The sequence below is a fragment of the Fusarium vanettenii genome (assembly GCF_000151355.1).
Source record: "Fusarium vanettenii 77-13-4 unplaced genomic scaffold NECHAsca_181_unmapped, whole genome shotgun sequence".
Taxonomy (NCBI): Eukaryota; Fungi; Ascomycota; class Sordariomycetes; order Hypocreales; family Nectriaceae; genus Fusarium; species Fusarium vanettenii.
The window spans coordinates 1-13,166 of NW_003315709.1; the positions used below are offsets into that span (position 1 = coordinate 1).

General features: G+C 36.3%; 1 protein-coding gene across 1 annotated transcript; it reads right to left on the minus strand.

Annotated features, from left to right (window-relative positions):
• Positions 1-3,946: 3,946 nt before the first annotated feature.
• NECHADRAFT_65025 (uncharacterized protein) lies at positions 3,947-6,648 on the minus strand (the record flags this gene model as incomplete). The annotated part of the gene is made up of 1 exon (XM_003039081.1): positions 3,947-6,648. One exon carries the CDS (start codon positions 6,646-6,648, stop codon positions 4,063-4,065), a length of 2,586 nt encoding a protein of 861 aa, XP_003039127.1. The 3' UTR covers positions 3,947-4,062.
• Between the last annotated feature and the right edge of the window lie 6,518 nt (positions 6,649-13,166).

Here is a 13,166-nt window from a genome sequence, read left to right on the forward strand (position 1 = left end):
TAGTTTATATAAGATAAAGGCTTATTTCTTCTTAAGTATTTAAAACCTTAGGTTTTTCTCCCTATTAATAATTATAGGCTTCTTAATTAAGATTACCTTTTAAATAAGCTATATAGCTTCTTAAGCTTTTATAATATCTTTAATATAAATTCTTTTTTTTATATTAATATTAATAATAATTATTATTATAATAAAGACCTAAAAGGTATTTATTTAATTAAATAAAGCTAGATTTTTATTAATTAAAATAATATTAATAAAGGTTTTTTATAATAAGTTTTAATTATTAAAGATATCTTAATTATTTTTAATAATATTTATAAGTAATTAATTAAATCTATTAAGAGCTTTATATTTTAATTAATAAAGCTTAATAGCCCTAGGGTTTTTTTAAAAGAAATTATTAATAATATTATCCTTAGGCTAAATTAGCTTAAGCCTAAGACTTATTTTATTATATTTCTTCAGTTATTTAGCTAATAGACTTAATTTATACTTTAGAAAATACTTTAATTAATTATAAATAAGTTTCTTAACTCTAAATTACTTAAAAAGATATATAAATATAAGTAATAATATTATATTTCCTTTTCTTAATAGAGCTACTCCTCTAGATAAATTATAGCGTATAATCCCTTTGCTTTTATTATATATAAGGTCTATATAAATATCTAAGAAGTAATTTCTATTAATATAATATTAATATATTATATTATTTTTAGAATTCCCTTACTTAGACCTATATATAATATTTATATAGAAATATTTATATTCCCTTAAATAATTAATTAATATAATATTAATATAAAAATACTATAAATTTACCGAGGTAATATATTTACTATTTTCCCTCTAAATAATCTATATAAGCTAAAATTAGGCCTTTTATTTTTCTATAAAGTTAATTAATAGCTAGGTTAATTATATAGCTAAGTTATTAATTTTAGTATTTATTATTTCCTTAGGTTTTCTCTTAAGGATTTAAAGAGCCTTAATAGCTTTTAGAATAAAACTAAAGTTCTTTAGAGAGATTAAGGCCTAAGTAATTTTATAAGTATTATTTTTATTTTTAAGTTAATAAATCTTCTTAATCTTAATCTTATTCTTATAATATTATTTAATTATTCGCGAGAGATTATTATACCTTATCTTAATAAGGTCTTTAATATTTTTATTATATCTCTTATAGATATTATTAATAATCTCCTTAAGAAAGGCCTTATAAATAATATAAGATTAAATATAAAAATCTATTTATCCCTTATTAATTTATTTAAAAAGGTATTAATATTTATTTAGTTATTTAATAATTATATAGAAATTAGTCTTTAAGTAGATTTTATTAAGGATTTTAAGCTTTTCTTTAATAATCTCTATTTAATTAAAATATTTATTAATAAAAGCTTTTTTTAGCTTTTCTTAGGCTTTATTTTAATTAAACCTTTTTATAGCCTATTAGACTTCTCTCTTATAATTAGGGTTAATATAAGATTTAAAGAGCCCTAATTTCTTCTTTTAATTAATATTTATAAGTTTTATTTATTAATTAAAGTTTTATAGGTATTTTATTATATCTTTTCCCTTAAAATTTAAGAAGGGATATAATAATATAATAAATATAAAACTAATTAATCCCTTAGTTATAATATCTTAAAATAAATTAAAGAGAGCTTAATTAATAAAGGCCTAAGTTTTATTATTAATCTCTATAGATTATTTAATATTACCTTTTATTATTAAATTAAGGCCTTTATTATTTTAAGCTATTATTATAATATTTATAATAATTATTATTTAATTAAATAATTTAGAGTTATTATAATACTTCTTAGTTTAATTAATACTTAAGAATATCTATAAGAGCCTTATTATAAGGGTATCCTTAACAATATAAAAATTAAAATTAAAATAATAAAGAATTTATTTCTTATAAGCTATTAAGTAAAAATTCTAATAATAAGGACTCTTTATTATTATTTTATTAAGGTATTAATAAATAGCTTAAATAAAGAAAACTTATTAATTTTAGTAAGGAAAAGATCTTCTTATATTAGCTATAAGTTTATAATATCTTTTTTTTCTATATCTATAATAAATAAATTCCTTTTATTATTAATATTCGCCTTATATAGGGCATAATAAGGGTTTATATTAATCTTAATTATTTAGGGTAATCTAATTAAATAGTTTTTATACTCTTAGTAATTAAGAGAATTAATAAAATTAAGCTATAAGTAATTTTAAAAGGAATTAAGTATTTTTTAAGGTCTTCTTAAATACTTATTTTATTTAATTCTCTTTATAATTTTTAATATCTTATATTCCTTAATATTATAATAATAATTATACTTATAGTTTATTAATTAGTAATATAAAAATATATTTTCTTATCTAATTAAATAATATATATCTTTCCTTAATATATATTAATAATCTAAAAGATAAGAGTATTAAAATTCTTATATAAGGGTATTAAATTTATTAGAGAAATAAAATATATTAAATTATATAGCTAAAGGAGAGATTTATTATATAGCTTTTCTTTAAGATACTTTTAAAAAAAAAGGTCTTATATACTTTCTTATAAGGTAAATTTAATATAAAATAATAAGAGTAATTAATTAATTAATAGTAATAAAGAAATAACCTATTAATAGGCCTAAAAGTCCTCTATTTAAGGCTTATAAAAGTAATAATAAAGGTAAGGCTTAGGCGGCCTCTACCTCCTTTTCTATAGATAAGAAATTACTCTATAGCCTAAAATGGCTTAGCACGCTTTTCCCCTAACTTACTATGCATTGGATAAGCCGGACTGGATTAACTGCCATTCACCGCTGTCGCACTGAAAAGTACCACTTCCTCCTCCCCCTCGAGCTGCACTCGCATCCTCCTAACCCAGCGCCTTGACCTATTCTATGTTGCCATGGCAGGATGAGTTCGTCCGTCTACTGATTGACTACTACGAATTCTGCTCTCGCACGGTCTGGGATGTGGCTGTGCAATGTGCGCCTGCAGGTGGCTGGCCATCCGTCAATCACGACACCTTGGCCCGTCTTCAGAAGAACGACCAGGCCGTGGAACTGCTATATCAACTTCCATACCCAGACTTTGACGCGTCGCAGGTTGCCTTCACGCCGCTCATCATGGACCACACTCGTGTTGTCGACTAGCGCAGCGAATACACCCACGCTTTGATCCGCAGTGACTAGCTCGAGACGATGCCTGAGCCCTTCACTAATAGAGATCCCCCTTTGACACCCTCTTGCGCCTGCATCGCCACGAGCTTCGGCCGGAACGGATACTTGTCGTTGTTGACACTAAAGGCGGCTACGTTTACTAGGGTAGTCCGAATGGGGAGCACGACGAGCCCGAACCGGAGCTCAACGCCACGCGGGACCGGTTCAACCACGATCCGGCTAAAAAGTAGAGGGATAGCTTTTCTAGCGTAAACATGTACTAATCCGCGGACTTCTTTGCCCTCTGCAATCAGTGGTCTCGAGAGCTAAGGTGGGTCAGGATAGACCAGTGGAAGTTCTCAGCACTAAGGATGAATTTCGAGTGAGACGACCTCTCCGAAGAGGACGAGCACACAGAGCTGGTGGTCGTTATGAAGCAGGCCGGGTGGTCTGGTGATGACGAGGGGCGGGGCTGGGACTGGGCCAAATTTCGCGCTCTTATCCAAGATGACAGCGAGAGCAGCAAGCAATAGGGATCATGCTAAGGTATTCCGTTGTTAAAATTTGCTTCCATGGCATATACCTACGGCCTTGATTCGATCACCAAATAGGCTCTATGTGTTATCTTTGTTGACTTTCCAAAGACATACATCGATCGGGCAAAGCTCTTTTGAGAAGGCGAGAGATTATCAACTAAACATGTTTCATAGGCTTCCATCGTTATCAACTCATAATTATCATAAATCACTTTTGCTTGATTATGAACAAATGGCATTGCCAAGTCATGTTCTAATGAAAGTAACTAAACCACCGTACAACTATATAACGCCATTGAATGCAACCTTCAGGGTCCATATTGTACATGATATCGAAAACAAAAAGCTCTTCATTGATCCTTTTTCTCCTGAACTTTCGGATTGCGCTCATAACGCCAACGCTTACTATTATCCTGAACATGCCAACGGGTAGCGAACGCACCCTCTTCTGCCCATTGAGCCCACTCAGGGCCAAATTTCACCTCCACGCTTTGCAAAAATGAGATAAAGTCAAAGGCTTGTACGCCATCCTTTTCTAAGGGATCGACTGTGATGTTATTCAACCGCCACTCCACATTGTCGATAAGGGGGACAACAAGGTGGCGCTCGGGATGTCGGGCGTCACGCACGCCAATCATAGCTCGCCCGGGATTGACAACAGTGAACTGCCATACTCCTTGATCGCTCAGCTGTTGCGGTCGGAGGAGGGATTGCCCTTCATAATTCTGAACAATATCCTCTGCAACTTGCCGACTGCTGTTGTCGAGCGACCCAGTCTCGAGAAGAAGATCAAGAATTGTAGGTAGCACCTGGATGGACGAAACAGAATCGTGAACATCGAATGCCGGTAGTCGAGGATGTGAAAGTACCAGTGGAACATGATCAGCGCCTATGCTGGGGTTATAATAAGGGGATGCTTTATCGTTCTCGACCAATGAGACGCCATGGTCTCCAAGGAAGACTACGAGCGTCTCATTGGCGACCCCTTGTTCATCCAGTAGATTGAGAACTTTGCGAATCCATCTATCATCATAGGCCTCAGCGTTGACATAATCAGATAGTGTCTCTGCCTCGTTCTTGCCGAATGGGGTAGATGTTTCATTGACAGGCAGACCGTAGCCGTGATGACTTGTACTCGTGATATGTGTGAGGAACACCCGATCGTTTGTCTCCTCAGCATTGACAAATATGTCACGGATATAATCCTCAAGAGGGTCCTCTTGAAAGGCGAAGTAGTTGATGTCTTCGAGGTGGACAGCGCCGTGTGAAGCATTCTCGCTCCGGAGCCAATCCCGATCAATGGTGTTTTGTTCAGGAAAGCCAATGGCAGCCATGAGCTTATCGTGATTGTCGTAATGAATGGTCGCCGCTTGGTAGAAGTAAGACTTCCACTTCGAACTCGACTCGGCTGTGTCCGTGACTTTGTTCATAGCTTCGAAGATATGTGGCAGACAGGGTTGGTAGATATGACGCTTGTAATCAAGATTGAAGTCGGCAATGAGGGGGTTTAACCCGCAAATCGTACCGACCAAGCTCTTGAGCGTATAGGTACCAGTTGTGTGAGCATTCGTGAATCGGGGACCGCCACGCTTAGACTTCTCGTCGTGTTCGAAACCATCATCATAGTCGCCAGTGACGTAATTTGCGGTAGGCATCAATGTTGATAGCCTCTCCATAGCTTCCTGAGGGATCTTGTGATCGGGGTAAGAGTCCTGAAATCGGTTCCAGATGGCCCCATGCTTCTTGATGGGGAACACGTCGTTTCTGGTACTTTCGAGTAGAAACAAAATCACATGGCGGACCGGGACATCTGGTAACTTGTCGCGAAGAGACTCCAGCAAGGGTTGGTTGAGGTTGGAGATCTTCAGGGGGTCTGCGGCCGAGTTGTAGTGCATCTCTTGGGGTGTGTACCAATCCTCAAATCCAACCAGGGGCTCACCCTTTGGTAGCCAGCTGAGCGTCGGCGGTTCACTGAGGGCTGATCGTCCATCCCATTGACGTTGGATACCCACTCCGTAATGAGAAGGCAGTTGGTCCAGGAGTGGCGAGGTGGAAGAAAAATCGATGAACGGCAAGAGTCCGGCAGTCCATGAGAGGAAGACAAGGGATCGATCACTGGGTCTCTGAAGCGATAAGATAGCCAAAGCAAGGAGAAAGAGAGACCAGGTGACATAAGGTACGCCGTGTACGATGCGCTTGACGGTGGATGGCGGTAGAGAAATCCCGGACGCATTGTGTATCCTTGCTGAGAGTCGTGAATATGCCGTCTGAGGCTTCTCAAGATCGAAAAAAGAGTCGTGGTTCGAATCGTCGTCTCCATCAGAGTATCGGTTGTCCGAGTGATCAACGGCATCGGGTTCGGGGATCCGGCCGTAGCTAATTTTATTCCTCCAAAAGCGACTCAAACTTTTTCCCGCCAAAGCAAAGGGGAAGTTGGAGATGTCAGCACCCCATCCAAACACTGTGTAACAAATGTTCTGGAGGAGCCAGCTAAGGAAGAGTGAGGCGGAGACGACGAGGGTAAAAGTGAGGAAGCCTGAGAGCACGATGGCCCTTGATGTGGGGTCGGAGACAAGGTTGATGTTTCTCCAATGTATTTCGGATCCAGAGACGAGATAGAAGGAGACGGATGCGGTAGAAAGAGCGACATTGTAAAATATCAAGACGCCAGTCACCGCAGTGCTGAGGAAATATGGTAGCGAGGCTCTCGGTACCCAATGATCAAGGAGGAGTCTGATGAGAATTAGGAGAAGAATGTCTTGCAGAAAGAATGAGCCGAAGTAAGACAGTAATCGACTTGGTGCGACAGCAAAGCGATGGCTGTGAATGTGTGCGAGTTTTGCTTCAAGGATGGCCAAAGCAGCAAAGGTAAAGACAACTTGGCGATTGGCGAGACGAGAGCCAAGCCTCAAAAACCATGCCGGTGTTTGGATCATGGTGACTGTAGAACAAAAAGAAAAGGAGGCCATCAAGGCCTGGCGAAAAAAGACGAGAGAGAGCGGACGTCGTTGCACTGAGTGAAACAAACAATATTCGAAAGATTCAGTTCAGGGTCCAAGATTGATGTAACATGATCTCTCTCGTAGAAAACAAAAAACGCGGAGAAGGAATGTGGAGAGAGACGCTGGGCCCCTGGATGTAATTAATTGTTTTTTTTTTTTTTTCTCTTTTTCCCCCCCTTAGTATACGAGATCCGGGAGCATGCCATCTTCCGAGAAGCCGTGAGTAGGATGAGCAACGGTCAAAAAGACCTGGCCTCCGCGACACTCTGAGATGAGACGTTTTAGGCTGAAAGAGTCTCGACTCGCAAAGGATCGCGTGCGCTGTTTCCTATTGCACCACTAGCTGGCCCCTTCTTAGCGCGCAATCTCGTATTTTTCGGACCTCGGCACCGTCTGCTGATTTTCGATGCGTGCTAAAAGGGGACACGGTGATGATTGGCTGCTTGAGAGGCCGAGTCCAGGAGCCCCTGGTATTTTTTACGTCTAGACGAGTTGTTATACGGGCAAATTAGCAAAGACGTTCCAATTTCAGGCAGCTCATTCGGTACGCACGCCACGTGTCCTGTTGCCTTTTCCCATCCATTCGCTTCGTTCTTGGTCAGACCAGCAGCTTCTCAGCTGCCTCGGCTAGGCACACGAACAATGCATGGTGATGGTACCATCAGCTCGGGCACTGCCGTTTACGGCAATGCATAAGGCTCTTCCCTTCCATGGCTGTCTCCAGGTCTGACTTTTGATCTGCGCAAGGACCTCGACCAGGAGAGCCACCATTCTCCAATGACCTTGGACTTGGCTGTCACACGCCTCCGGATCGGCGGGGCCGTCGTATCCGTAGGGCTGGTAAACCCGTTGTGGTGTATCATCACGCGTGACCTTATGGGCATGTGTAGGTAGGAAAGAATGGGAGAGAGTAGCCAGACCAAGGACCTCGAGTGAAAACCATTCTTTCGTGTAACCATCACCGTGCTCAAAACTCATCATTGACGAAATTGTTGCGTCCCGGGCAAGCGAACGGACTCGACGGAGCAAATTGTTCCAAGTCGGCGGGGTCCAACACCCTTGCAATAATTGGTTGGCTCCTTGGTTACCTAAAGTAGGGCAGCCATGGCACAGCCACTCCCGCACAGCCGGCTGCCAGTCAGTGCCCTTGCTACGGGTTAGCGAATCAAGAGCTCTAAAATGAAGGCTTTCAGGGGTATGGAGACCCAGGTTACCAATTTGCGGCGTCGATACGACACGTGCATGAGGGCTCGCGGTCGTAGGATTGGCCGAGGGGCCGTGCCATCGAGTGGAAGCAAGGTGATGAATCTAGCGAGATTTGCATGATGGACGGAATATTCGGAACGTAGTTGAGCGAAGAGTGATAGCTTCCTTTCATGGATCTTGTCGTCCACGCTGGTGTTATACTTGAATTTCCAGAATGTAGAAATACCATTGTAACCTCTTCAAGTTGGTATGATCGCTCCTTTGCCTCTCCGTATGTCTAATTGTGTTGAGTCACTACCTCACCGTGGCGATAATCCTCCTGTGTCAAGAAATCCCTTCTTCTATCTTTTGTGTCATCCGGTGTGATGCTTGAGTACGACAGAGCAAGTATGCCAGCGATTTACAAGTCGATGGCATTTTCTCAATCCTAATACGTAGACAAACAAGAGACGTGGGTTACCTCTAGGGTAACAAGACATCCCGTCGGAGTACACGTGGCCTATTATACAGCGGGGTTGGGCATTGTGCCTACTTTCCGCCGAATGTCTCAACCCAACAGTCATCGAACAGGCCGTGTCAGTGGTTGACCTAGAAATAGTTCTCTTACTGCTCGCGGTATCATTATCATAACGCTTCAGGCTAATATAACTAACCCTAACCCTATAATAAAATATAACTTATAATTATTATTTATATATATTAAGAGAAATTAATTAGCTCTTTATAAAAAATAAAAATATTTCTTTTTTTATATTTTATATATAAAATAATATTTTTTTTATAATTACTTTATATATTAATATAGTTAATAAGTAAGTAAGTTAGATAAATAAGTAAATTAAAAATCTTAACCTTAAAATTATAAATTATAATAAAACTATAACTAAGTATCTAATTAATTAAAACTACTTGCTATATTCTTACCTAGATAACTTAGGAACTACTTAATAGGTCTTTATATTATACCTAGGCTTACCGTAGATATTATGACGCCGAATACCTAGTCGCGCCGACTAGCCTTAACTACTACTCCGCGACGATTTAGCTATTACCTATATATTAATATCTACTTAATTAATTATTTACCTCCTTTCTTTTATTATTATTACCTCTCTTTTCTATAGTCTAATCTTTTTTGCCCTTCGGCGCTAGCTTAATATCTTATTTACTTCCCGAAGGTTTTAGACCTTACTCCTTAATAAGATAACCTTATATATAATTACCTTTATTACTTTAGTATTAGACTTTAAAGCTTTAATAATTAACTCTAGGGAGCTATTTTTATGCCTTTTAATTTACCTTTCGAGGTATTTAGATTAAGATTAGGCCTTAAGTAATATCTTTAGGGTCTTTAAAGTCTAAGGGGTCAAGGGTTTAGTAACCTCCTCGGGAGGCATTAGAGTCTATAGCTATATATTAAGCTTTAAGATTATATTTTCCGGGTTAAAGGGAATAAGCCCGGCGCCTTTAAACCCTCCCTAGATATTACTTTTAGTAAAAATAGCTTTAAAAGTAGCGTAAAATATAGAAAAGAACTTAATCTTCGAAATATAGGTTATAGAGTATTTAATTAGATATTTTATTTATTGATTATATACCTTTTTAAGTATTAAAAAGCACCTAATATTAAGAGGCTAGAGTAAGTAAGATATATAAGCTAGTATATAAAGAATAATAATCTTATTCTCCTTATAATATCTCTTAAAATTAGCGGAATAATAGCTTTTATAATTATTAAGGATTAAAAGATAATAGGGACTAATTAATTAGTTAGTTATAGACCGATTAAAGTGCTTTAGCTACTTAAGACTTAGCTTATTATTTATTTATTTATTTTAGCTTATTATAATAACCTAGTTGCCTAGGAGGTTATATTCTTAGTATTAATTCATAAGGTAATATTAGCTTATATTAATAATAAATAGCGTAATTAATTAACCTTCTATATTAATCGCTTAGATTATAATAATCTATTCTTAATTTCTAGGCTATATTAATTTTAATTTTCTATACCTTTCTAAACTAATAATAATTATTCTAGCTATTATAATACCTATTATAAAGCTAATCTTATTAAAGTTCTAGATATTATCTAATTAGATATTATACTTCGTGATTATATTTTATATAAGCCTAAATTAATTATAAATAATAATTAGATCTTTATATTTAGCTCTCTAATAATTATACTTCTAAAATAAATATATCTTTAGCTCTAATTATTATTTAATAAAGTTATAAGCCTAGCGCTTATTAATAGGTAATATATCGTAGTTAGCGAATAGAGAATTAGCTATTTCTTCTATAAAATATAATCGCGATAGAAATCCTCGCGAATCTAGGTTAAGAATGAATTAGATTATTATTTATTCCTCTAGATTAGATAGTCTCTATGACTTTGGGATAATATTATATCGCAATTAAATGCTATAGTGGCGGCGATATAAGGTCTCGAAGGGGACGTAGTATATAATTGCTATATATTAGAGACTTAGGTTTAGGTTATTTTAAAGGGCTTAAAGTATAAGAAGGATTCTAGCCTTATTTAAAGTCTATGATATATTAGGTAGTTATAAAGTATCTAATTAAATAGAAATATAGTAGGTTAAGGGTTTTTTAACTTACTTACTTATCTAACCTACTTACTTATTAACTATATTATTTTAATATATTACTAGGTATTTATTTAAATATTTATATAGTTTAAATTTATCTTTATAAAAAAAATACCTTTTATTTATAAATATTTTAATTTAATATAAATTTTATAATTACTTTTAATTTAGCTTTTACTTATTTTAAATTAATAAATATAAATAAATAAATAATTTTTATTTATTAAATTAATTAATATATATTAATTTTTATTTTTATAACGTGGTTGATAAGTAAGTAGGTCAGACAAGTGAGTGAGTCAAAAATCTTAACCTTGAAATTATAAATCGCAATAAAACCATAACTAAGTATCTAATCAATTAAAACTACTCGCTATATTCTTGCCCAGATAACTCAGGAACTACCTAACAGGTCCTTGCATTATGCCCGGGCTTGCCGCAGACACCACAACGCCGAACACCTAGTCGCGCCGACCGGCCTTAACCACCACTCCGCGACGATTCGGCCACTACCTACGCATCAACATCCACTTAATCAATTACCTGCCTCCCTTCCTTTACTATCATTACCCCTCTTTTCTGCAGTCTAGTCCTTTTTGCCCTCCGGCGCCGGCTTAGTATCTCATTTGCTTCCCGAAGGTTTCGGACCTCACTCCTCAATAAGATAACCTCATGCATAACTGCCTTTATTGCTTTAGTATTAGACTTTAAAGCTTCAATAATCGACTCTGGGGAGCTGCTTTTATGCCTTCTGATTCGCCTTTCGAGGTATTCAGATTAAGATTAGGCCTTAAGTGATATCTTTGGGGTCTTTGAAGTCCAAGGGGTCGAGGGTTCAGTAACCTCCTCGGGAGGCATCGGAGTCCATAGCTGCACATCAAGCTTCGAGATTACATTTTCCGGGTCAAAGGGAGCAAGCCCGGCGCCTTTAAACCCTCCCCGGATATTGCTTTCAGTAAAAATAGCTTTAAAAGCAGCATAAAATACGGAAAAGAACTCGATCTTCGAAATGTGGGTTATAGAGCATCTAATCAGATACTCTATTTATCGACCATATGCCTTTTTAAGCACTAAAAAGCACCCAACATCAAGAGGCTAGAGTAGGTGAGATGCATAAGCTGGCATACAAAGAGTGATAATCTTATTCTCCTCACAATATCTCTCGAAATCGGCGGAGTAGTGGCTTTCATGACCATCGAGGATTAAAAGACAATAGGGACCAGTTGATCAGTTAGTTATAGACCGATCAAAGTGCTTTAGCCACTCGAGACCTAGCTCGTTATTTATCCATCCATTTTGGCTTATTGCAATAACCCAGTCGCCTAGGAGGTCGCATTCTCGGTACCAATTCGCAAGGTAATATTGGCCTACACCAATGATAAACGGCGCGATCGATTGACCTTCCGCGTTAATCGCCTAGATCATAGTAATCCATTCTCGATTTCCAGGCTATACTGATTTTAGTCTTCCATACCTTTCTAAACCAGTGACAACCATTCCGGCCATTATGATGCCCATCATAAAGCCAGTCTCATCAAAGTTCCAGATATTATCTAACCGGATGCCATACTTCGCGATTATATTCTATACGAGCCTAAACCAGTCACGAATAATAATCGGATCTTCACATTTAGCTCTCTAATAGTCATACTTCCGAAATAAACATATCTTTAGCTCTAGTTATCGTTTGACGAAGTTATAAGCCCAGCGCTTACCGACGGGTGACGCATCGCGGTCAGCGAGCAGAGAATTAGCCATTTCTTCCACAAAACGCAATCGCGATAGAAATCCTCGCAAATCTAGGTTAAGAATAAATTAGACTATTATTCATTCCTCTAGATTAGATAGTCTCCGTGACTTTAGGATAATATCGCGTCGCGATTAAATGCCATAGTGGCGGCGACATAAGGTCTCGAAGGGGACGCGGTATATAGTTACTATGCGTCGGAGACTTAGGTTTAGGTTATTTTAAAGGGCTTAAAGTGCAAGAAGGATTCTAGCCTCATTTGAAGTCTATGACATATTGGGTGGTTATAAAGTATCTGATCAAATAGAAATGTAGTAGGTTAAGGGTTTTTTGACTCACTCACTTGTCTAACCCACTCACTTATCAACCACGTTATATTATATTATAAAATATTATAAAATATATAAATAATTTAATATATTATTACCTTAGAGTAAGGATTATATTATTTTAATTAAATCTTAGTAATTTTAATAATAAAGCACTATTATTATATTAGGGAAAATTACTTATTTAGGAAGGTAAAAAACTTTAGTTAGAATTAAATTATCTTTTTAATTAGCTCTTAAACCCCTTATTAGCTAGGCTTAATTAAGTAATTTAAATTAGTAAGGTTTATTATATATTATAAGACCTATTATATAACTAATTATATAACTCTAATTTTTCCTCTAGTTATATATATGCCTCCCTAGGCCCTACTTTATAATATAGATTAATAATTATCTTAATTAATTAGGTTAAGTTAGTTATATAATTAATTATATAATCTAAGGGCTAGGTTATTATTATATATATTCCTTTACTAGGGTTAGGGCTTAGGGCTTAGGTTAATTAGCTATAAGGTAAGTTAATAGCTATGTAAGTCTTATAATAGCGGTGGG